The 26053-nt window shown below is 37.2% G+C and overlaps 1 protein-coding gene across 4 annotated transcripts in view; it reads right to left on the minus strand.

Moving 5' to 3' along the window:
• AHCTF1 (AT-hook containing transcription factor 1) overlaps positions 1-25475 on the minus strand; it is an 80897-nt gene extending 55422 nt beyond the window's left edge. For 3 of the 4 annotated variants that reach the window (XM_032634751.1, XM_032634741.1, XM_032634731.1), the window contains exons 1-5: positions 25065-25398; positions 11557-11681; positions 9453-9706; positions 5780-5960; positions 1620-1827 (exon numbers count right to left, since the gene is read on the minus strand). In XM_032634751.1, the coding sequence (XP_032490642.1) occupies positions 1620-1827; positions 5780-5960; positions 9453-9706; positions 11557-11674 (761 nt within the window). In that variant the 5' untranslated portion in view covers positions 11675-11681; positions 25065-25398. Of the gene's footprint in view, positions 1-1619; positions 1828-5779; positions 5961-9452; positions 9707-11556; positions 11682-25064 lie in introns of all 4 variants that reach the window. The other variant, XM_032634720.1, reaches the window with a different exon arrangement.
• Between the last annotated feature and the right edge of the window lie 578 nt (positions 25476-26053).

Genomic DNA, 26053 nt, shown 5'->3' on the forward strand with positions numbered 1-26053 from the left:
TGTAAACGTATTCCACGATGTACTGTTCCCCAATAACAGGTACTCTAGAAAGAGATGAAATACTGCCACAACACTCTATTTCAGCTGCTTGGGTTTAGAGTCAATTTCCCCATTACGACAACAGAATGAGTTAGAATCTGAAGAGTTCTCACAAACCCTTTGGAAAATCATGATCAGTGAAGGATGATAGTGCTAAAGAAAAAGCCAGGTTCTCCAGGCACTCCTTTGGGAGCTATGCAAAAACAAGAGCTGATAAAAAGGTATCAACAAAGAGAGTTGAGATGGACTTCCCATAGGGAGCTACTAGGCAATAGCATTGCCACTTCATCACTGGCACTTTGCAGAAAAATTTGACTTTGAGGAGGTGCAAGGGCCGTTAATGTTTACTTAATGGGCTAGTAACACTCTAATATCATCAAAGAACCCAACAGTAAAAAATGGGTATAGATGAGAATCTTTATTTTCTACCTCTCTCTTTTTCCTTCACTTCAAACTTGGCAAATATTTATAACCAAACACAGCCAAGTAGGTACCAATTTGTTGGTGAGACAAACTGAGCAGAAAGTTTGGAAGGGTGAGTATTTTGTTGACTCATTTGCAAGACAAATTACTCAAGAAAATATTCCAATATTACTTGGAAGAAAAAAGAAGAAATAAATATTAAATTGACAACTTAAGAGACAAATAGGTATCTACTTAACTCTTAACAGAGATTAGACTTAAAACCTATAGTGCCTCAGGGATATTAGCTCGGGGCTTTGGGACAGCCTGGAGGGGTGGGAGGGGGAGAGTGGGAGGGAGGGAGACGCAAGAGGGAAGACACATGGGAGCACGTGTATATGTATAGCTGATTCACTTTGTTATAAATCAGAAACTAACACACCATTGTAAAGCAATTATACCCCAATAAAGATGTTAAAAAAAAAAAAAAAAAAAAAAACCTATAGTGCCTTACCTCCCTCAATAAAGAGTCAATTCCTCAGCAATTTTAACAACATAAAGATTAATAGAAAAGTATCAGTATAATTATACTTGGGGGAAGTTTTTGACAGCATAAAAAATTTTTAACACAGTATTTTGTAACTTTTTAAAAAAGCTTTTGTTTTTCTGTGAACTGAGAACTATTACTATTAAACTACCTTACACATATGGTTATGTAGAAAAGTACTTCTGAAGGAATTCATACTATACAAATATGTAGTTTATCTTAATATAGTCATAGTTACTAGCAAATTGAACACCACAATGACTGCAATGCCTTTATTTCCCCCGGCCGAGCCACACTGCTTGCAGGACCTTAGTTCCCCGACCAGGGACTGAATCCGGGCTACAGCAGTGAAAGCACAGAGTGCTAATCACCGGACCACCAGGAAATTCCCTGAAATGCCTTTTAAATATACTGAATCAACCGAAATTCATGTGCTAGGTCACTCCTTTATTATACAAAGTTATAATTTAATGCAATGGAAAATTACATAGTCATTCAATCATTATCCTATCTTTTCCTGTTTATGTTAATTTTTTTATGTTAATTTTTAAATATTAGTAATTGAGAACAAGTTACATTCACAAAGAAATTACCAATAATCACATAATCGAAGAGAAAAAGTTGTACTTACTCTCTTTTCATGCTTTTCATATTCCAAAGTGCTAGATACCCATCAGAAAAACCAACAGCAAGCTGATTTGTCCGGTTTATGTAACTAAGGGTTGAAACAGCTGTTCCTGATGGGCTTACTAATTGAAAACACAGATGGCGTCCCTCTTGCATCACATTTTCTCTGATGTGTGGTACTTCAGCTGGGATACCAGTTATAACTTCAAGGTCTAAAAAATAAATAAGACAAGTAAGATTAACGAACTATAAACATCATAAAAGCAAGTGTGTCGCCCATTATTCAAGCAGCAACTGAAAACTACTGGGGTCAATTAAAATAAGATTAGTGATAACAAAGCATATTGAACTATAAAATAACCGCCTTTATTTTAAATGCTATAATTTTCGAAGTATATTTAATTGTATAATTTCTTAAAAATCTCACAGCACACATCAAATATTATCTAAAGTAGACTCTTTATTTTAAAAGAATTAAACAATTTCCTTAACAATCATAAATAAAGCTGATGGTTTCTTTATTCAAATTTACAACTAACAACCTAAATATTCCCCTTGGAGAATGGCTGGTTCCAAGTCAGAAGCAGAAAATATATAAGATGAGCCTGGCACATCCTGTGCCAGAAATCTAGGAAGCTATCAAAATCTGAGGGGATGTGTCAGACTACATGAAGGTGCCCTTCGTTAGCAAAAACAGAACATTTTTGAGCATGAGAAGAAAATAATAATAAGAAAATGAATAAAACACATTAAGTACAATATATAAAACCCCATGGGTTCCTGCCCTCCTTACTTACAAGAGACCTTAATGAATTGAAACACTGAAAGTAGCTGAGTACCAGCTTCTTACTCTGAAAATTAGTACTTAAAGAAATAGTAATATATGCATTTATTCTCCCTTTTCTGTACAAACTGTATTTCAAGGTGAACAAATGGCCCTAGTTAATCAGAAAATTATTCTTTAGGTTAACAGAACTTTAAAATCATCTTTTTTTGCAGCCCTAATGACACAAGAGACCTAGGCAACAATCTCAGTGTATGAAACAAAGTATGGTTTTTCAACCTTGGCTCCACTGACATCTTGGGTCAGATAATTCTTTGCTGTGGGGGCTGTCTTGTGCTTTATAGGATGTTCACAGCATCCTTGGCTTCTATCTACCAGACGCCAAGTAGCATCATCTCCCTCCAGTATTAATGGCCAAAAATGTCTCCAGATATGACCAAAAATCTAGAGGGCAAAAAATCACCCGAGAACCACTGGTACAAAGGTTGATGGATCATGCTGTCGTCATCTGAACCCACTGATCACTGAACATGAAACAAGACACCATGTGCCTCCTGCTGTGATACATCATGAAATACCCAGCACTTCTGAAGTATACTTGTCAAGTGTTAAATCAATCTAATCAGAGCTAACTTAACAATTGCAGAAAATACAAAATGTAAATGACATCACATGAAGACGCACAGATAACACCAAAATGTGGGGCATTTTACCAGATAACTAACATCTTCAGCAAGTCAGTGGCACTAAAAATAAATAAATGAATAAGGAGAGGATAGAGGTAGGACGGCTCTCAATTAATAGACATGAGACGCAAACTGTCAAATGTGAGTCCAGATTTAATGTCGTTAACAGTGGTAAACCACATCATGATTATGTAGTAAAATAACTATTATTTGCTTTAGATTAGTACAGAGTAAAAAAGAGAGAAGGGTGACTTCCCTGGTGGTCCAGTGGTTAAGACTCCGTGCTCCCAATGCAGGGGGCAAGGGTTCAATTCCTGGTCTGGGAACTAAGATCCCGCATGCCATACGGTGCAGCCAAAAATAAAAATAAAAATAAAAATAAAAAAAAGAGAGAGAGAGAGAAGGGGGAAAAGGGAAATAAAAGAGAACAGATGCACATACGGGTAAATTCTGAAAACTGACTTGAATTTAGGTAACAGGTTTGTGGGAATTTTTATACTGGTCTATCTACTTGAAGATGTTTGAAATGTTTAAATAAAAAAAAATTCAGGCCCATTCACTGATATAACTGTTGTGCAAGAGCAGATTCCCTCAATGCTGTTATGAAGGGGGAAAAAATCCTATCACATTGTACTTGAATGATTACCCTCCTAATCCATTCTGCTTCTGATTTTTTCCCCCAGAAAACAGCAAGTGATTACATTTTGCCAAAATAACTAGTTAATAAATGGAATACTGTAAACTTATTCAAGAGAATAAAGTAGACTCTATATGCACTGATATGGGAAGATGTATAAGAAAAACTGTTAAGTTTGAAAAAGTTGCAAAATAGTATTTATAATATGTTTATCATGTTAGGAACTTCATTTTCTACGTTGTGTGTGTTTCAGTGAAGTCTAAATAGCTGTAATTATAAATTACTTCTGTAAACAAAAAATTAATTTTGCATTAAACCCCAAAACTCAACTTTTTGTATGCTATAAAATTCAATGGCTTCCTAATTCTCAGAATTGAGAAACTGATTCTGATCTTTGATTACAATCCAGAGTTTCATTATAAAATTACCCTTGTGTTGAATTTAACTACTAACTATTGACTCCTGAAATAAAGCATGTTTCAACTCTACTATTTTGATCTGAAGAGTTTTAATTATGAATACAGGTATTTTAATTAGCCTTAGACCTATAGCGATATCATCTACAAAACACTCTGGAACAAAACTCCATCAAGACTAATTCCTTCATCAATTTTCTACAAAGAGCAGTTAAATCATTTCTAATATTCTACAAATTCATTTTTAGTTACTGTTATTTATACTAATCAACTCTTTTCATTTCAACTTTACCCGGGATTTTATTAAGATCAATCAGATCTTAATACATATCAAATTTCCAGGTATAGTTTCCATCACTATGAGAATTTTTTTTTCCTTAAGTGCATGTGTGGCCATTATTTCTACCAAATCAAACTTTTTCATGTCATATTTTGCAGATTTAAATTTTGATCAGATAATCTGGTTCTTCAGTTAATTTCTGGTCAAACATAATTTTTACCACTTGCAGTTTTAATCGGTTTTATTACATACCAACAGTTCTTATTAGTTATACTCATTATAAATTGGGACAAAATACTGATTATTTGTATCTATTTCTTAGCTGATCCATAAATAAACAGATCTGCACTAATACTACAGGACTATTTTTTTTTAAAGATTTATTATTTATTTATTTATTATATTATTTATCTTTGGCTGTGTTGGGTCTTAGTTGCGGCATGCGGGATCTTCACTGAGGCACACGGGCTTCCCTCTAGTTGTGTGTGCAGGTTTTCTCTTCTCTCGTTGTGGCGCACAGGCTCCAGGGCACGTGGGCTCTGTAGTTTGCAGCACACAGGCTCTCTAGTTGAGGCGCCTGAGCTCAGTTGTTACAGGGTATGGGCTTAGTTGACCCGCAGCACGTGGGATCTTAGTTTCCTGACCAGGGATCAAACCCGAGTCCCCTGCATTATAAGACGGATTCCCTACCACTGAACCACCAGAAGTCCCCAGAGGACTATTTTAAAAATCAAGAAGGTCCTCAAGGAATAGTCCTTTCGTGAAACTTTATTGGTAATACACACATTTTTAGAAGTTTTTAGGTTAGCTCTCCTCCCTACATAAACCAATCAAGTAAGAGTCTCATAAATCACAAAAATAACAAAACAAAAAACACTTGAGGAGTAGATTTATAAATATATGCATTAGTATTAAAGGGGGAAAATTATCTCTCTTCACATAAGTAGCGTTAGTTCTATTTTAGGATGTTATTTTGTGAGGGAAGACTTTTAAATTACTGTTATTTATTGCTTTATTTCTATCTTGGGCTTACTGTAGGAACAAGATTTTATACCTTTCAGCTCTTCTTCTGGCATTTACTTAATAACTTGAATATATTATTCAAGTGTATATCTGGAAACATACCCCTATCTCTTTCAAGACCTAGTCTATAAACACTTCATCAATAAAGCAGAATAACTCATGCAAAAAAATCTCCATAGTGCCCAAAACAATAGGAGCAAACATTTTTTTAAAAAAAGATACATAAAGAAGTTTCTATATAACATTTTTTGACTATTAAAAAAAAAAATCAATCCATTCCATCAGAATACTCAGGTGCTTAATTTCTGATTTCAAGCAAAGAATGACTAATTAATTACCTGATGCCTCTACTTCATTCTGATTGCATGACACATCATCCAAACACAGGTCAACAAGAAGGATCTGTCCAACATCAGTTACCACAGCTGCCACACCAAAAAGCCATCGCAGGCTTGGGTGTAAATGCTGAGTACTTGCGCTGGCTCCCCCATGATTAATTATAGGTTCAATAGCTGTTACCTAGAAGGCAGAATATATCATTTGCTTTTCTTATACAAAGTGAGAAAACACAACAGATTTTGACGTTAAAGCAGGTATTAGTTATACAGATGTTAACATTTTCCAATACAGAATCATAAATCTGCATTTGATACTTGCAAATCTGAATAACATAATGAAATGTTCAGATATAACAAGAATTACATGGTGCAGATGGAATAATAACTGATGTTTATCAAGACTTTACTATATTCCAGGCATTATGCTAATCAATTCACAATAACCCTTTGATATCAGACTATACATAATTATCTCTGTTTAAAGACGAAACACCCTGAGGCTTAGAATAGCTGAGTTATTCAAGTCACACAGTCATTAAGTATAAAACTGAAACCTAGATTTTTCTCACTTTAAAACTCTTAACCAGCTACTGTATAAGTATATAGCCTCTTCTCTAAGGAAGACTAAAAATAAATCATTCCAGATAAATTTACTGTTTACACTTTTTTAAAAAGGTCCTTTTTATGCCCTAAAGCCTGAAGAGGTCTAACCTTCTTTAAAAGGGCTACATTATAATGGACTTCACACAAAGCTTTGGCAGTAACTGGATCACTGACATTTAACAAGGACTGAAATTACTTAAAGAAAATCATACTGTAGCTACATTATGGAGTTGTATTTTTCCTCATCATCTCATGAGTCAAATTTTAAATGTCTGTACCTAATAGTCTGTATTTTAGTTTACACTTAGCTTTCCTTCTGTTTCTTATTAATTCACAAAAATTAATTAGGTATGATATTTGATAATTAAGTATTTGGTGATTTCTACTATAATACTGATGAATATCCTAGAAAGAAAAGAGGAAATTTGCTATCAATGGTTTACGTGTTAATGTAAGGTTAAAGTTTGTTTCAGGTTGTAATTTATTATTACAGACAAAACCCTGGCTTTCTCAATATTTCATTAGTACACAAAACATTCCTTAGTGTTTCTAATTCTGAAAGCTGTCATTTCATGGATTGTCTTCCTTTTCTAAATTATGTAATAATGTCTATAAATACTAAAGCATGTTCTCTTTAATTCCTTCAGTGAAGGGTAAAGGGATCTGTTTGCATTCCTCATATAAATACTATACATGAAGTTATCGACAATGCTACCTTAATTAATTTTAAAGTGAGGCAGTTAAAAACAAATTTAAGAGGGGATACTGTGCCCTAGTCAAAAAAGAGCTAGTTGACTGAACTCCTTTTGAAGGTATCTATCACTCCTCTCCCAATCTTTTCCTTCCCCTATATTCCATGTGATATCAACCATTCATCCAATTAAGCAACCAATAATTTATCTAATTCTTATTCCTTCTCAATTACTCTTATCCAAATGATCAACAAGTCCTGTCCATGTTACCTCTGGAATCTACTTTGAATATGTCCCATCTTCTCCATTTCTAATGCCACTTCCTCGGTTCAGTCCATTATCCTTATTTACCTGAACTACCCCAACCAAATAGCTTTTCACACTACAATTCCACTTTAAATTTAAAATGATTTTACCACAGACTTTAAGAGGAGGCCCCTAACTGCAATTAAGGCCATTCACAATCTCAATCCTCACCATTTCTGGCACTCACTTCCTCCTTCCCTTCTCTCCCGCCACTCTAAATAACATTAGTTTTCCAAATGTTCCATACTCTGTGACTTCTTGCACTTTGGTCTCTTTGCCTAAAATGTCCAACCTTTTTGAACAGAAATCATCCAGGTGTTCTCCACGTTTCAAGTGCTAAAATTATCAAAGCACTTATTATATTTATGCTATCATCCTATAATCTGTCTTCTCCCACTAGACTACAAGCCTTTTTGGACAGCATGGACCAAGTTCAATTCATCTACTTACCCCCAAAATCTAGCACATAGCTTGATTTACAGTAAGCACTCAATAAATTGCCAAATAATTCTGTCTTTAAAATCATCATCACTGGCAAGTACATATAAGATACCAGGCTATAAATTACTTCAGACCCCACATTAGCCCACTGGGTTGGCTTCCTCACTATAAAAACATTATTATTTTGTCATTAAGCTCCCTTTTAACTTTAAAAATTCTATTCTATGACAATATACATTACATACATATATATGCATACATAGTTACATATACTTTTGTGTGTAAAGTGCATACTTCTTTCACACTGGTAGAAAAAGAATTCTACTCTTCCATGATTTTTGTCTGTGTGTATTTGTAAGTGTATACATTTTCTCACCATGTAAAAAGAGCAGTAATAAATCTGCTGAAGAAACAACCTGAATTCAAAGAACTTCTATAATTACTACTGGATAAGATGCCTGGCATATCAAGGCATACATATGTTAGAATTAATAAATGGTGAATATAAATGAACTCACTATTTAAATATATTATTCACATCTTAAATGGTAATAAAGACATTTTACATACTGCTGCAAGGCTACAGTCTCAAATTAAAAGAGAAAAAAACAGGCAAGGAAAAAATGGCATAGTAATGAATATAATATTTTTATAAACTTGGTATCCTCATAAAACACACCTGGATGTAAGAACAAAACTCAGATGATACTTTTCATATATAAGAACACTACATGTCATCACTATTTTTACTCTAATTTTCTAACCAAGAATAAGGAAGTTGTATTTGAATTTTTTTAAAATTTCATTGATTTACGTTGTGTTAAATTCTTCTGTACAGCAAAGTGACTCAGTTATACATATACACAGATATATATTCTTTATATATATACACATATTTTCTTTTCTATTATGGTTTGTCACAGGATATTGAATACAGTTCCCTGCGCTATACGGCAGGACCCTGTCGTTTATCCATCCTGTACATAATAGCTTGCCTCTGTGAGTATCAAGCTCCCATCCCTTCCCTCCCCTACCCACCCCCCCCCACCCCCACCCCACCTGCAGCAACCACAGTGTGTTCTATCTCTGAGTCTGTTTTTGTTTCATAGATATGTTGATTTGTATCATATTTTAGACTCCACGTATAAGTGATATCATATGTGGAGTCTAAAATATGATACACTGAAATATTTTAGAGTCTAAACATTAGACTGTCTAATATTTCTGACTTACTTTGCTTCATATGATAATCTCTAGGTCCATCCGTGTTGCTGCAAATGGCATTATTTCATTCTTTTTGATGGATGAGTAATATTCCATTGTGTGTGTGTATGTATGTATGTATATATGTATGTGTGTATATATATATATATATACACAAACACACACACACACACCCCACATCTTCTTTGTCCAAAGAAAGTTTTATTTTAAATGTTATGTTGCTTTGATAATATATTTTTAACCTCTTTATTTTAAACTTTTTAATGAAAAACAATAAACTTCCATAAAAGTAATCTAATTACAAATGTATATAGCTCAATGAATTTTTACAAAGTGAACACACCCATGTAACCAGCAGGGTTTCGGTTTTGAAAGCAGAATGTCCACATATCTTAAGCAGTACCTACCCTTCCAGGAAGAACAACTGCTTTAACCACTCTTGATAAACCAAGGTCATAAAGACAGAGAACACTCCCTTCTGCTTCTTCCAATCCAATTAACAATCCAGTTCTCTTCTGCCAAGAGAATTCTTTGACAGCTAGGACTATAGGAGGCTGTTCATTCACTCCACTGAATCTATATGCAGACAACCGCTCTCCTGTTAGAGAGTTTACTACCTCAAGTTGCGGACCACAAGCCAAGCAAGCAAGTCCATTTTTCCCTAGAAGAAAAAAAACAAAAATGTTGCTTATTTTAATATTGCGTATATACAACAAAACTAAATAGCAGTTAGTTCTTTTACATATATAATATACAGCTCATTATCTCCAAACTGAAATCTAAGCATTTACAGAAGAGTGGTCCTCTAATTAGTAAAATAAATTGAACAACTACTAATGCAATAATAATAAAGTAACCATTCAGTAAAGGTACCATGTTATATGCTTAAATACATTATCTCACTTACTCCTTGTTACACCTCAATACAGAAATAAGGCAACTAAACTTTCATACAACTGTATGAATGAATGACTTGCCCAAAACCCACATGGCTACGAATACCAGAGCCAGAAGTGGATCGCAAATCTGTTTAACTCCCAAACTCATATTTTTACTACATTATACCTTAAGAGTTAAACTAGGTGTTATGAGAGTTATAAAAGTATAACTCATGATTCTGTCACTGAAGAGTTCAAAATCTGAGAAGATGAGACATAACCAGTATAATAATAGGAAATATCAGAAGCCCTTCTTGGCCTCTGACTAGTCATGTCCGGATTTTATTCTTCATGCAATCTAAAGTAACTGGAGGGTTTTAAGCAGGACAGTGACGATCTGATTTACATTTTTAAATGTTAGTCCAGATGCTAAGCAGAGAATGGACAATAAGGTGGGACCAGAGCAGAAGTAGGGAGATGGTACCTTATGCTTGGTTGGTGGCCATGAATAGAGAAAAGGGAATTGACTGGAGATTCATCTCAGAGGCAGAACTAAAAGGATTTACTTGCTGATGAATAATATATAGGGAGATGAGTAATACAGAAAAATCAAGAACTAGACCCTGAATTTTCCCTTGAACAGCTTAGATGAATGATGTTAATTTTTACTACTAAATTTGTGATGTCTACTATGCATCCAAATAAATAGCTGTATATACTAGATTATAGCTGAGAGAGACTAAAGAGTTTTTAAAAAAATAGCATGGCACAGTGGGGACCAAGAATGCATGAGTTCAAAGCTCATTTTTGCCACTTGCTTTCTATGTAACTGGGACCAGGTTACTTAACCTATTTGATTCTCAGTTACATAGAATAGTGCCTAATTAGAGAAACCTAGTAGTTACCTCAATGAAAAGTTGTTACAGTACCTAGTATGTAAGAGTAGTACTGTTATTACCTTCAATATTCAAGAGAATAGCACTATAAATAGCTAAATTACTGATCTACATGTTTTGTTGTCTTCCTGCTAGGCAGGATGGCTATAAAATTCATTTTCAGAAAAGTCTTCTGCAACATATTTCACTAGACAGAAATCCATAATTTAATGGCTTCTCTGGTCTAATTCTCTGCTGTATTATATAATATAAAATATCATTATTATTAAGATCTTGTTCAGATTAATAGAATTAAGACTTTCAGAATATATTGTATCACCTAGGGCACTACAATCAGATTTTTCTACTCATAAGACTGTTCAGGTTCTAATCTAAACTCATCACCGATAAAACTTACTAATTATAAAGGAAAACCAGCCATGTATCATTTCTACTTTCCAAATGCAGATACTCAATACTAAGAGATATAAAATATATGGTATTGCAAAAAGGAAAAATGAACTATAATACCCCAGGAGATTCAATGAAAATGTGCTCAAGTAGATAGAAATTAATACATATGTAGTTGTAGACGTAATATAGTTATATAAGACCACTCTAAGCAGTTCTGCTTTTTTTTCTTCTACTTCAAAGGAACTGTAATATATGCTTAATATTATTTATCTTAATATATGTTTATTATTAATCTTATTAAATTTAGCAATAATGTTGCTAAATTTTCAGCAACATTATTTTACCTGCAGCAAACTTTCCACGAAGCACAGATTCTAATGTTATTTCATCTTCTCCAAGGGCTTGGATAGTCACTTCTGGGAATTGTGCTGTTACAGTCACTTGGGCTGTTAGGTCTCGCATACTTCCACTGCAAACATTTTTAAAAGTAAGATTATTATGATATATTTGTACTATAAGACACTTGATTATCTCTAACCAAGGGGAAAGGGAAAAAAGAAAAGAAAAAGAAAAAGCTACCATACAAAAGTAAATAAACTGAAACTAAAATCTGATTATGAACTACACATTATGTGCTTTGGGTCTGAGACATTCTCTCCTAAGAAAGTATTTCCCAAACAGCCTTAGGAGGGTAAAGATTCATTAAGCCAGATGTCCTAAGGACATACATGAGTGCCTAGATTCTTCGAAGACTGGGTTCAACGCAATTAATCTTATTGCTTCATTTACTCTCAAAGAACATTTCACACACAAAACAGGAAAAATTGCTATTATTTTAGGAAAGTTACCACTACAGTAAAAGAGGAGAAAGTGCATGAAAAATGTCCAAACCCACAGTAACCTCAGGAATTGGGTTTGGCACATGTCTTTAACTGCACAGAAAAAAATCTAAAATTATCTTTCATTTACAATGTATACAACAGTAGATTTCCTAAATGACTCTTCCATTGTAAACAACGAAAAATGATGGCTGAAATATAAAAGTATCTTTTTGAAAGATTACAGAGTTGGCAAAGCCAAAAGTGGAAACAGTAGGAATTTTGGAAAATATATAAGCTGGCTTGGGTCTTGAGGGTTAGCTACAGTTCTGGTGACCCTGATCTTGTTTTGAGCATCCTGAGGTCCACAGAGGCTGAAGGAAAAGCTTAGGGCTAACCCCCCCACCCCCATTAAACTCCATAGGGCTATATCATCAGCATAAAGGTGAATGAGACAAACACCCTCTGTGCAGGACTGTGAGCAATAAAGCTGTTCATTTTGACCATGGCTGAAAGTTTCTACACAGAAAAAGAAAATTTCCCTTCATACAAATTAGTGGCCAGAATTCAAGCTATGGTACCAGAAAATACTCAGGTGAAGAATATTATAAATTAGTTTCAGGTTGGTAATGCTCCAAGCAACCCACAGAAACCACCAAATATTTGAACAGAACCCTTTGGAATCTCAAAGAGTTCTCAAAGATGAAGTTCCAAAGAAAATGAGCTTACAATCAAAATAACAAAACTTTAACAAGGATAGCAGGATCAACAGCCAGCAGAATCAGGCTATCAAAGACTTCATTCAGATACTGAAAAGATCAGAGAACAGAAAATATGTTTAATAGGTTTAAAGAAATCAAAGATTTAGTTTGCTAATGAGGAATAAACTTTAAAAATTATAATGAAGGGGCTTCCCTGGTGGCGCAGTGGTTGAGAGTCCGCCTGCCGATGCAGGGGACCCAGGTTCGTGCCCCAGTCCGGGAAGATCCCACATGCTGCAGAGCAGCTGGGCCCGTGAGCCATGGCCGCTGAGCCTGCACGTCCGGAGCCTGTGCTCCGCGACGGGAGAGGCCCGCGTACCAAAAAAAAAAAAAAAAATTATAATGAAAATTGGTCAAGTAGATTTAGGGGGGAAAAAAAGAACTTCTGGAATGAAAAATGACGTAAAATTTAGAACTCAATGGGGAAAAAACCTCAATGGAGCAATGAGAATGTAGCAGCTACAGTGCAACAATATGAACAAACATCAGAGTATATTATTAAACAGAAGTAGAGAAAATACATGCAGAATACATTTATATAAAGTTTAAAAGACTACAAAACTAAAAAAAATATTTCCTAAGAATACAAACACATGTAGCAATAGTATGAATAACACAAAGGAAACCATAAATACAAAGTCCACAATAGTAGCTACCCATGAGAGGAGAGAAAGGGGAATGGAATGGAGAATACACAAGGGACTCCAGGTAATGGTAATTTTCTTTTTCTAAAACTTGGTAGCGAGAACATAGGTATTCTTTGCATCACGGTTCTTCATAACTTACAAATATTCTTTTGTACCTACTTAAGCCAATAAAAACAAACTCAAAAGATAAGAAAAGCAGTGGAGAGAGAAAATGTAGCGCAGAGAGACAAAGAGATGAGTAGTTAAAAGTTACAGGCAATACAGGGAGAAAATCTAACATACGTTTATTCAGAATTCCCCCAAAATATAACATGAATGGCAAGGAGGAGGCAATATTCTAAAAGATATTTCCCAGATTTGTAGAGACAAACTAATTCTCTGAAATCAGGAAGAACAGTGAATCCTAGGTCAAATGAAAAGAAATGACTTTTCAACACAGTGGAAGTCAGAAGTCTGGAATATCTTCAGAATTCTAAGCAAAAATAGTTGTCAACATACAGTTTATATATCACTGAAATTATCCTCAAAAACAAATATGAAAACGCATTTTTGGACAAAAACTGAGTTTAGCACAAACAGATCCTCTCTTAAAGGGAATTCTAAAAGAAGGCTTCAAGTAGAATAATGATCAGACACAACTTCTGAGACACAAAAGAATGGTATGCCAAAGTACTGGTAAATAAATGGAAAAATCTAAAATATGGACAACATAACAGCAACAATAATAATGGTTAAGTACTGGATTTAAATAAAGCATCTGTAATTCTCTTGTCTTGAGAATGAAGAGACATTTGACTTATCTTAGACTTTGTTACATATCCAAGTTGAAAATATATATAGGAAGAGGCATACACAAGAACGTATATATTAGTAGAAAGTTTCCTTAATAGCAAAATACTAAAAATAACCAAACAAAATACTAAAAATAACCAAACAAAATATAATTTGCTTTATTAGATTATAAAAACATATTATTATTCAATACATTATAATAATTAAAACTGTAATAATAATATGCTAGTAATGGACAAATCGATCAATGAAACAGATAATTTAGACACAGAACCACAAAAATTTAGTAGATGATATAAGCATATTTGGGTATTTCAAATCGGAGCAGAAGTATGGACTATTCAATTAATGTTACCAGTACAATTTGTTCCAGGAAAGAAGTTACACATTGGTAGAGCAAAGTTATACACATTACCCACACACATACTACACACTCCTCCCCTAATATCTAGAAAATGAATAAAAGTATATGTGTGTGTATGTGTACATCATGAAACAATACGGAAGAAAGAAGGTGAGTTCAAAAAATCCATAGAATTCTAATATCCTTCAGTTTGGAAAGAAGTAAACTAAAAGAGTGAATAGATAGCCCTAGGAAAATTCCAGGTCTAGAAGCCTCTCATTACATACTACATACCATTGAACCTCATCAGTGGGCCATCTTCCAGGGCACTGTGCTGCTTTATTGGGAGAAAGGCATTAACATCCAAAGGAGTCTCCCTGGCAGGAGAGTGATACCAAGTACAAGTCATTTTACTAGGTACATGGTTCCCCAGCAGGGCCTACACACAATTGTAACACTCAGCCCAAGCCATTCTCAGAAAATAAAATCAATACTATCAAACTGAAACCTATGTCAAAACAATAGTTAACAGCCACTCTTAACAGATCTTTCTTTAAAAAAAAAAAAAAAAAACCAAACACCACTTTTATAAAGAAATGACTGATGTGTTAAAAGAATTATCATAAGCTTAATAATTCCTGTCCTTTAATTTTAGTTTTTTCTTATAAAATTAATTTTCTAAAAAATAACATTTATAGTCTATTGCATTTCATAAAACTAGTCTCTGTATGAAATCTTCTACCTATATATCTGACTACAGAGATGTCTGAAATAGAAAACATTAGTACTATTTACTTTTGTGTGACCCAAATTTGGGGTGATTTGTTCCTTTCTTTATACTTTTTTGGTATGGCTTGGATTTTTTTAAATGTTTTTCATTTTTATAAACTGAATTAAGTAAAGAACTTTTTAAAAACAAAAAAAACTAAAACAAAAAACTTTGAAAATACAGGAGATATTTATATAATCTAAGATGGGAAGAAGGTGCAAATCAACCTAATATTCACTAACAATCAACAAAATGCCATGTTAAATCATGATACCATTTTTGCCAATCACTGTTAAAGGTATAGAGAAAACACACATGTGCTTATACTCTTGCAGAAACATAAACCCCAAAAGCCTTTTTGGAAGATAATTTGCCAGGCCCTAATTTTATGCGGACAAATCTTTTGACTTGGTAATTCTAGAATTTTTATTTCCTACAGGTAAAAAACTTTACCTCTTTATCATATCACACCAGATCATCAGGAGAAAGAGATCCCTGCTACTCCATGGCTTCAAATACTGTACGACAGCAACACCATATTTTTTCCAAAGTAACAGACACTACTAACCATTCTCTATGTGGATGCTTCCACTGCACCTCAAATTCAACATTTCCAAAATGAAACAATCTTTCTCCCTCCTCTCTACAGATTTGTTCCTTTTCTTCTGTTTCTTCTCTCAGTTAATGATTCCATCACCTACCCAGAAACTTTGAGGACTTGGTTAAAACAATGATTCTTCAAAAAAAATTTTCCTCGCCCGGGTTAAGTTACAATTTCATTTGCTCCTGATAAACCTGGTACTTCCCCTATCATGGATGGTACTTATCGCACTCTATAATTTCCTCTTTGCATACCCAACTAGAAAGTTCTAAGGGGACAGATTAGATCTTACTTATTTTAATCCAAGTAGTTTCCACCCTGGAGGGGGCAAAGAATATTGGTTGACTACATGAATAAATGGTTTCCTTTTCCTCCCCTTACCCTGCAATACAAGTGGTCACCAAAAACTGCCCATTTTACAAAACAAAACAAAACAAAACAAAACACCTCTGCCTTCTAGTCCATTATTTCTCTTCCTAGTGACTCAGCCTTTATCAAAAACTAGACTAATGGTCTTTTTTTTTTTTTTTTGTGGTACGCAGGCCTCTCACTGTTGTGGCCTCTCCCGTTGCGGAGCCCAGGCTCCGGACGCACAGGCTCAGCGGCCATGGCCCACGGGCCCAGCCGTGGGATGGGGCACGAACCCGTGTCCCCTGCATCGGCAGGCGGACTCTCAACCACTGCGCCACCAGGGAAGCCCTGGACTAATGGTCTTTTGATCTCCAGTCTCCTGTTCTTTCTGGTCATTCTATAATTGGCAAGTACTTATTCTCACTACCAATGTATGTGAAAAGAAAAAATAGATTTGAAAAGGTTACTCAAAAACATGAGTTATAATTTTCTGTCCAGGCTCTGAATGCTATTTTCTGGACAAAAATCTGATCAACTACGTCAAAAAACATGTATGTCACCATTAACTCAAAAAACTCAAAAAAAGTTGTGTTTGAGACTTCCTAGTTAAAGTGTAAGGTTTTTTTTAATCCAAAACAGATCTAAAAGTATAATCAAATATAAAGTAATTAGACTATCACTACTATAACATATAGTCAGTGAGAAGTAATGACCTTTAGCCTCTTACAATTATATTAACATCTTATATATACATGACGGTCCTAGGCTCAAGCTTTAGATGCTGAAAGCATTATGTTTTCATAAAGTGATTGTATCCCTCTCCTAAGTATTTTAGTACCAAAGAAAATTTTACACAAATTTAGGTAGGAAAGGCCACAATCACATTGTTATTATGTTGCTTTCACCTCTGATGGCCTTCTCTAGTCTTGATTTAAAAAAACAGTGTAATGGTAAACTGAAGTTAACACATTTTTCCTATTAAACTTAAAACCCAAATCATTTCTCTAAAGCTAAAACCTCCAAAATTCCGTACACTTTGGGTAGCTTTTCCCAAAGTATAGTCACTGGAGTGTTCATGGACATTAGGTAAAAAAGTTCCATGATCAATGCAAATCAATCAACCAACAGAATTATGAGATGACTTCCACAAAGTGATTCTAAAATTCATCTGAAAGGTGCACAATAATCAATTTTTTGAAAAAGAAATATAATAAATGTTCCATTTCTCAGGCTGGATGTGTTTTCTGTTATGCTCTTTTTAATGTAAAACAAAGATTACGACGTGGAAGTAGTGGCTCAAACAGTCACAATATTTAAAAAGAGAATTGTAATTTCCATTCCCAATATATTCTCCCACCTAAAAAAAGAAACGAAATATGTGAAAACAAGTTGTTCAGACACCAGACAATAGGTAGCACAGGACAGTGGTCCCTAAGAAAAGAAAAACAAACAAGATGACTTCTAGGACTGTCCCAGGTTACTGTGTATAGCGTGTATCCAGAACACAGAGCAGAGAAAGGGAACCCACAGAGAGCCCAAGGGTCGCCTTGAGTTGAGAAGACAGAGTTGAGAATTCCAAAGGTAGCTAGAATTCAAAGGACAGAGTACTGCAGTACAAAGGGTCATACAAAGAGCTCTGGAGATTTGCAGTGGGTTCTCCTGAATCTTCACATGGTTAATATAAGCATGTAAGGAAATTACCAGAAGCCAAGAAATAAATCATTGGAAAAGCAGAGGAGAAACAATCCCCAAAGTGTATGCATGCCTAGTTATAGCTCCAGAGTGAAAAAAAGCCTAATACATGGGCAATGAGTAGAGTACTCAGAAAGGTACTGACTGCTTCAGGAGTGGGGAGAAAAATTAGCCCTTGTCTAAAGGCTGCTCTGGTCTAAAGCTCAAAAAGCAAGCCTCAAAAGAATCAAACTGTTTCCAAGAAACTTAGCTGCATCCCAATACAAAGCTCAAGAACATACAAATGATTGCAAAAATATTCAGTACTCAAGAAAGTAAAATTCACCATGTCTGGCATCCAATCAAAAACTGTCAGGCCTGCAAAAAGCAGGAAAATGTGACCCATAATAAGGGGAAAAAACAACAAATAGAAACGGACCTAGAAATCACACAGAAGTTAGAATTATTAGATGAGAACAGTAAATCAGTTATTCTAGCTATAGTCCCTAAGTCCAACAAGATAGAGGAAAGCATGAACACGTTAAGGAAAGACTTGGAAGATATAAAAATGTCTAAATTAAATGTCCAGAGATGAGAAATACATTGGATGGGATTAATAGATTAGACACAGAAAATATTAGTTAACTTAAACACCCACAGTAGGAACTATCTAAATAAAATGAAGAACAGAAAGAAAAAAGGCTGGGGTGAGGAGCAAAAGAAGAGAGCATCACTGAGCTATGAGGCAACCTCAAGTGACCTAATATGTGTAATAGGAATCTCCAAAAGAAGAGGACAGAAACATCTGGAAAACTAATGGCCAAATTATTCCTAAATTTGATGAAAACTACAAACTCATAAATCAAAAAGGTCAGTAAACTTCAAGCATGAGAAACATGAAGAAACTCCACCAAAATATTAATACATCCTAATCAAGGGACAAACAGAAAATCTTAAAGTAGCACACTGCAGAGCAACAAAGAATTACAGGAGACATCTCACTGAAAACAATGCAAGCCAGAAAAGTGGAACAATGTATTTTAAGTTCTGAAAGAAAGCAAGCTGTCAACCTATAATTCTATAACCAGTGAAAATATCCTTTTAAAATGAAGGCAGGGCTTCCCTGGTGGTGTAGTTGTTAAGAATCCACCTGCCAATGCAGGGGACACAGGTTTGAGCCCTGGTCTGGGAAGAACCCACATGCCATGGAGCAACTAAGCCCATGTGCCACAACTACTGAGCCTGCGAGCCACAACCACTGAGCCTGCGTGCCACAACTACTGAAGCCCATGTGCCTAGAGCCCATGCTCTGCAACAAGAGAAGGCACAACAATGAGAAGCCCGCGCACCGCAACGAAGAGTAGCCCCCACTTGCCACAACTAGAGAAAGCCCGTGCGCAGCCAAAAAATAAATTAATTAATAAATATTTTAAAAAATAAATTTAAAAAAAATGAAGGCAAAAGAAAGACACTTCAGACACAGGAGAACTGAAAAGATAGTCACCAGTAGATCTGCACTACAAGGAATGTTTAAGAATTCCTTCAGGCAGAAGCAAAATGATACCAGATGGATATCTGGATCTACGTAAAAGAATACAGACCTCCAAAAAAGGTCAAAACACTTTTTTTTCTTATTTTTAATCTCTTTAAAAGACAATTGTTTATTCGAAGCAAAAGTGACAGCAATACATTGAGGAGTTTATAACATATTTACAAGGAAAACAAATGACACAATGGCACAAAGGCCTAGAGAGGAGAAATAGAAGCATATTGTTACAAGGTTCTTACACTATACATGAAATGCTATGTTGTTTGAAAATAGACTATGGTAATTTAAAGATGGACACTAGAAACCTTAAAATAAACATTAAACACACACACACAGATATAATAAGCCAATGAAAAATAAAATATCAACATAAAAAAAGTTAATCCAAAAATGGTATAAAAAGAGAAAGAACAAATGGCTAAATGGGAAAAGAATCTGAAAAAGAATAGATACATGTATACGTATTATTGAATCACTTTGCTGTACACCTGAAACTAATACAACATTGTTAATCAACTATACACCAATATAAAATAAAAAATTTTAAAAAGAACAAGTAGGACAAATAAAATAGGAAGATGGTAGATTGAAACCTAACCATATTACATCACTAATTACATTAACAAAATGACTTTAACATTCTAATTAAAAAGCAAATATCAGTCAGACTGGATAAAAAAGCAAGACAAAGTTAAATAAAAAGCTTAGATAGGTTAAAAGTAAAATAATGGAAGATATATCATGCTAACAATAAAAAAAAAGCAGAAGCAGCTTAATGTCAAAGTAGAATTCACGGGACTTCCCTGGTGGTCCAGTGTTTAAGAGTCTGCCTTCCAATGCAGAGGAGGCGGGTCTGATCCCTGCTCAGGGAACTAAGATCCCACATGCCACAGGGCAACTAAGCCCGTGTGCTGCAACTGCTGAACCCATGCGCTCTAGAGCCCACTCACCACAACTAGAGAGCCCAAGTGCTGCAACTACTGAGCCCACACGCTCTGGTGCCCACGCACCACAACTAGAGGGCCCAAGCACCACAATGAAGGATCCCGCATGCCGCAACAAAGATCCTGCATGCCACAGTTAAGACCTGACACAGTCTAATTAATTAATTAATTATTTTTAAAAGTAGAATTCAGAGCAAAGAATATTACCAGGGATAAAGAGGGTCATTTCATAACAATAAAGGGGTCAATTCTGACACACAGGAGTTCAAAAAAAGGTTCAGTGAGTGAAAGAAAAAGTTTTCCAAATTTAGAAGTTAGCCTTTGAATCTATAGGGCAAAAATTGGCTTCTGGTTTCCAGACCTTTCAAATCCCATATTTACAGTGTGAATTTTAACATTTTAAGCCCAATGAAGAGAACTTCTAAATATTATATTAGAAAGAACATCTTATATAAAGACATATCTATATATACGTTTTCACGAAAATACATTAAGCAGCTATGGCCAGTACTGTACAAAATTAAGTACAGTCCTAGCCTGACATGCCAGTATTGGCAACCTCTAAAAAGTAATTTACAAAGTTTCAAATCCTTCCAAGGTCTAGATAGGCAGAGCAAGAAAACTGTGCCTAATTTCAATGAAAATATTGTCCACTGTCTTTATAAAGCACAGATAGATTTTCACTCCCTTCACAAAAACCTTCAATGACTCCCCTACTGAATATAAAAACTGACATCTTCAGCCACAGGTAATCAAGGCCCTCCACAATCTGGCAGTCTCAGACTATCTTTACAACGTTTGTCTCCCCACGTCCCTTCCTTCATCAGTTTGCTACTGCCTCGCGTATTCATTCTTTTATTTATGCTGTTCCCTCCTGTACCTCCTTCTGCCAAAGCCCCATTTAAGGACCAGATTCCCAGTGTGGTCTGGGTAGATCAATCCTTTTCCTATTTAATCTCATCTCTGAGCTCACTCCTTTCCACATTTATGTTAGCAATCCTAAAAATAATTTTTGAAATCCGTTATTTGTATTTGCCGGTCTTCCCCACAATACTATGAATTCCTAAAAGACAAAAATCATACCTTATTCCTGTGAATTCCAGAGGGTCACAATGCCTTGCAACTAACAGGTCCTAAACATGTCATAAATTAGGATAGCAAGATACTAGCAGGGACAGGAAAAGACATGTTGAACAATAAATATAATCAATTTTTAAAAACTCAATATTCTTAAAACCCAAGAAGAAAACAAACAACCCAATTAAAAAATGGCCAAAGACCTAACAGACACCTCAATAAAGAAGATATACAGATGGCAAATAAGCACATGAAAAGATGCTCCACATCTTATGTCATCAGGAAAATGCAAATTCAGACAATGACCTACCACTACACACTTACTAGAATGGCCAAAATCCGGACGCTGACAACAACCAAATGGTGGTGAGAATGTGGAGTAACAGGAACTCTCATTCATTGATGCTGGGAATGCAAAATGGTACAGCCACTTTGGAAGACAGTTGGGCAGTTTCTTACAAAACTAAACATATTCTTACCATATGACCTGGTGATCACCTGCACATGGATATTTTTAACAGTTTTATTAATAATCGTCAAAACCTGGAATCAACCAAGATGTCCTTCAGCAGGTGAACTGATAAACAGTGGTACATCCAAACAATGGAATATTATGTAGTGCTGTAAAGAGTTACAAGCCAAGAAAAGACGTGGAAGAAACTTAAATGCGTATTGCAAAGTGAAAGAAGCCAATCTGAAAAAGCGACATAGTGCATAATTCCAACTATAAGACAATTCTGAAAAAGGTAAAACTATGGAGACAAAAAGATCAGTGATTGCCAGGAATCAGTAGAGAGGGAGGGATGGAGAGGGGAGCACAGAGGATTTCTAGGGTGGTGAAACTACTCTGAATCATATCATAATGGTGGATACATGCCATTAGACATTGACCCAAATCCATAGAATGTGCAACACCAAGAATGAATAGTAAACTATGGACTTTGGGTGAGGATGTGTCAGTGCAGGTTCATCAATTGCAACAAATGTTCCAGTCTAGTAGGGGATGTTGATAATGGGAGAAGTTATGCATGAATAGGAGCAGAGAAAACGTATACTGGAAATCTCTGTGCCTGCCACTCAATTTTGCTGTGAACTTAAAACTGCTCTAAGAAATAAAGTGTATTAAAAAGAGAAAGCTCAGGGACTTCCCTGGTGGCGCAGTGGTTAAGAATCCGCTTGCCAAGGCAGGGGACAAGGGTTCGAGCCCTGGCCCGGGAAGATCCCACATGCCACGGGGCAGCTAAGCCTGTGCGCCACAACTACAGAGCGTGCACCCTAGAGCCCGCGCGCCACAACTACTGAAGCCCACAGGCCCAGAGCTCGTGCTCCGCAACAAGAAGCCACAATAAGAAGCCCGCGCACCACAACGAAGAGTAGCCTCCCGCTCACCACAACCAGAGAAAGCCCGCGCGCAGCAACAAAGACCCAATGCAACCAAAAATAAATTAATTAATTAAATTGATTCTTAAAAAAAAAAGCTTAATATTGGATCCCACTTATTTTTAAGTATATATTGCTTCAATATTAAGAAGCAAAGCAAAATTTGCAAAAGTACTAGGAAAGATATTGACACAATACGAAAAATCAGTTGTGTGAAATACACACATCCTAGAAGGCTGCTAAACTCCACAACAGAAAGTAAAACTTTAATCTAGTTGTTCAATAATTATAATGCACCATATACTGAGCGAACATTTCTACAAAACATTTTGTATGCATTTTGACTTAAAAAAAAAAAAACACTAAGAATTATGATATAAATGTAAACTAGCTGTGGACCCAAAAACGTCCAGCCTTTTAGCAGTTGTTCTTTCAAACTTAATTCAAACAGTTACCAATCACGAACTACTTTTAAAACATTGCGTTGGGAAGGGAATGCAAGGGCAGAAAGATGACCTACTTCCTGATCTCAAGGAGTTTACATTCTAGGAGATACATAATCAACCATGAAAATAAATGCTACAATAAAGGTGTATATTCTGTGAGACCCCAGGAAAGAACTGGGATAAAGAGAAATGAAAGAGTGTATAGAAAAGATGGCATTTAAGGCTAAGGAGGATTTGAAAGCTGAAAACTTGAAAAAGGCAGCGATGGCACTCCAGGCTGAAGGACAGGAGCAAAGGAACATTAAAGTACATCTTCAAGAAAATGGGCCCAGGATTGGTGATGATTCTGGAATAGCCGAAGCATAAATTCGTGAACAGTTGAGGGTGGACAGCTGACAAGATTTACTGTAGAGACCGCTGACCTAACCTAGGGAAATGAGACTTCAATCTGAAGAAGAAACCGAAAAATCTCCGGAAAATTTTTATGGTTAGGAAAGAAACAATGTTCTGTGTCCTCTTAAATCGAGATGCGTCCATCCCAAAACTGCTGTATAACAATCTTTAAAAAAGAATTTTTTTGGTAATTATTGCTGTTCTGCGAATCGGTGACATTCTGGCACTAGGTTATTGAAAAATTAGAATCAAAAATTACAGTACGGGGAGAATGTAGACTTTCCCTAGCGCTTAACACACTCAGAGCATGCCTCAAACATTAACTTGAGCTGGGCTTGTCATCCCTAGTCAAATCCTCCCAAATAAGTAAACCTACCCTAATTTCTTCTCTCCTTACAGACTTAATCAATGAAAGCTCACTAAAGAAAAGTCCTTAACATCTACTGGCTCTTTAGGATATTTTAAGAATACACTCAAGTTTAGAGTTTCCAAGAGACCTATATTTTATCCTCAAGGACCCAGGTTCTTATCAAGTATCTTCTCAAACTGCCCATTTGAAAAAAGATAATAACGGCCAGTTTGAACCTCGTTGGCTTTGAGAACAAATTAACCTCCCCACGCCCCCCAGTCCACGAGTAACAAAAGTAATCGTCCTCAAGTTTCCAGGTGGCACAAGCAAGGCAAATTAATACCCACTCCAAGATGTATAGTTATTTTAAATCTCCTTTATCGAACCAATTCACTGCACTTTTCAAATCACGAGGCAAACTTCTCCGCCCGGGACTCATCCCAGCCAGGCCCAGGAGCATGGGGACCACACACCAATGTTAAGACAGACTCAAAGTACGAGCAGGTTCCCCCGGAGGGAGGCCCGCCAAGGTCTCAACCGCACCAAAGAACAGTAGGTTAGAGGCGCCGCGGTCCAGGCCGCCGGGAGAGCGTGAGCACCCGGCTGCCGGCGCGTTAGGCGCGGGGGTTGGACCCCGAGGCGCCTCTACGCCGCCATGTGCCGCCGCTCCGCCGAGGTTATATAACAAACTCCCAGAGCCCTGGAGCTTGCCACAACCGCCAACGCCCGCATTCGCCCCCTCGGGCCAGCTCCGCGAGTCGGGCCGCTCCGCGAGTCAGGCCGCTCCGCGAGCCGGGCCGCCGCTGCTCGCTGAGCGGCCACAAGTCCGGCCTAGGCCCGGCGCGCGGAGGGCCCGGCGGGCCAGGCGCGGCGAGAGAAGCCGGGCCGCCGCTCCGGGCCCAGGCCGCGCCGACCAGCCCTCCACCGTCCCGGCCCAACCTCCTCCTTCCCTTCCCACTACCTGAGAAGGGCGGGTGACCGAGCGGCCGCGGCCGCCGAGTCCAGGGGGGCGCTAGGCTGGGCGCGAGCTCCTCCCGCGCGGGTCCGTCACAGCATCTCCCAAGAGACACAGCCGCCACCGGCAGCGCGCGCACACCGGCAGGGCGCGCACACCTCCGCACAACCCCCGCGAGCGCCTTCGCCGGCAACCGGCCTGCCGACCGCTCAGCGACTAAAACGCAGCCGTTGCCTGCGCCGCGGGCCCGGGTGCCTTCCCCACGCGACTCAGTCTCTTCCGCTCGCGCAGCGATGACCCGTCTTTGCACATTACCACCCGACCGACACACAGTCCCAAACAACCAGGAGGGGAGGGGAGGGGCGGGGAAGGGCGGAGAGAAGTGGGAGACGGAAAGGAGATCGCGGCACTGGGACCTGAGTTCTCGCGAGTGTTCCGGCCTTGGGCGCCGGCTCTGCGGGAATTTCAAACTCTCTGCGAAAAAAGGTGGGGGAGGGAAAGGGAGGAAAGGGAAACAGGGTGGGGAAGGGCAGGGTTTTTTTGTAAAATAGGATCTCCCCACCTCCAAAGAGCTGAAGGGAAGAACGACTACGAACCCCACAATGCCTTGCGCGTAAACCGCTCTGGTCGCCCAGCCCTTGGGCCCAGCGCGGAGTCGGGAGTGGTAGTCTGTACCCGAAGTAGCGCTCGCGTAGCGATCCCGCTGGGTGTCTAATGTGACGGGAGAGTCGCCGCGTTATCTTCTGGATCCGCTTGCCGGCGGCAGAATGATAATCTTTGCCTTCGGCGTTTCTCTTTCTCCCTGCTCCGGCTTTCCGTGCCAAAAGTGGGCGCCTGACTTTTGGGAAAACGCTTCTTTCCCTCTCTGTATTTTTAAACATCCGAGCGTGCTTTCGTGGCCAGAGATGTTCACGAGGTCTAGTCTAATCTTCTAAGTCAAAATTTTACCCCAAGTCAGTGTTGCATGTTTGGTCACCCTGGGGTTTCATAGTGGA

Source organism: Phocoena sinus, chromosome 1, assembly GCF_008692025.1.
Source record: "Phocoena sinus isolate mPhoSin1 chromosome 1, mPhoSin1.pri, whole genome shotgun sequence".
In the NCBI taxonomy this organism is placed as follows: Eukaryota; Metazoa; Chordata; class Mammalia; order Artiodactyla; family Phocoenidae; genus Phocoena; species Phocoena sinus.